This window comes from Aptenodytes forsteri, unplaced genomic scaffold, assembly GCF_000699145.1.
Source record: "Aptenodytes forsteri isolate BGI_AS27 unplaced genomic scaffold, ASM69914v1 Scaffold308, whole genome shotgun sequence".
Taxonomy (NCBI): Eukaryota; Metazoa; Chordata; class Aves; order Sphenisciformes; family Spheniscidae; genus Aptenodytes; species Aptenodytes forsteri.
Window position 1 is genome coordinate 844539 of NW_008795475.1, and position 321 is coordinate 844859.

The 321-nt window shown below is 69.2% G+C and overlaps 1 protein-coding gene across 1 annotated transcript in view; it reads left to right on the top strand.

The window, feature by feature from the left end:
* Window positions 1-321, top strand: part of CREB3L3 (cAMP responsive element binding protein 3 like 3) — a 5602-nt gene that overhangs the window by 3645 nt on the left and 1636 nt on the right. The window contains exons 6-7 of the mRNA XM_019472554.1: window positions 14-146; window positions 235-321. The exon at window positions 235-321 is cut by the window's right edge and continues 4 nt beyond it. Of these exons, the coding sequence (XP_019328099.1) occupies window positions 14-146; window positions 235-321 (220 nt within the window). The remainder of the gene's footprint in view (window positions 1-13; window positions 147-234) is intronic.

Genomic DNA, 321 nt, shown 5'->3' on the forward strand with positions numbered 1-321 from the left:
CGGGTGCCCCGCGCCACCCGCAGGCGCCCAGCTCCCTGCTGAGGCAGAGCCAGGGGCAGTTCCAGGAGCTGGTGCTGACGGAGGACGAGAAGAAGCTGCTGGCGAAGGAGGGGGTGTCCCTGCCCACGCAGCTGCCCCTCACCAAGGTGGGTCCCACCGTGCCTGGGAAGGGCGTGGAGTGTGGGGGGGGTCCCAGCCCCCGCGGCCCTGACCCCCCCCGCCCGTCTCCCCCAGTACGAGGAGCGGGTGCTGAAGAAGATCCGGCGGAAGATCAGAAACAAGCAGTCGGCTCAGGAGAGCCGCAAGAAGAAGAAGGCGTAT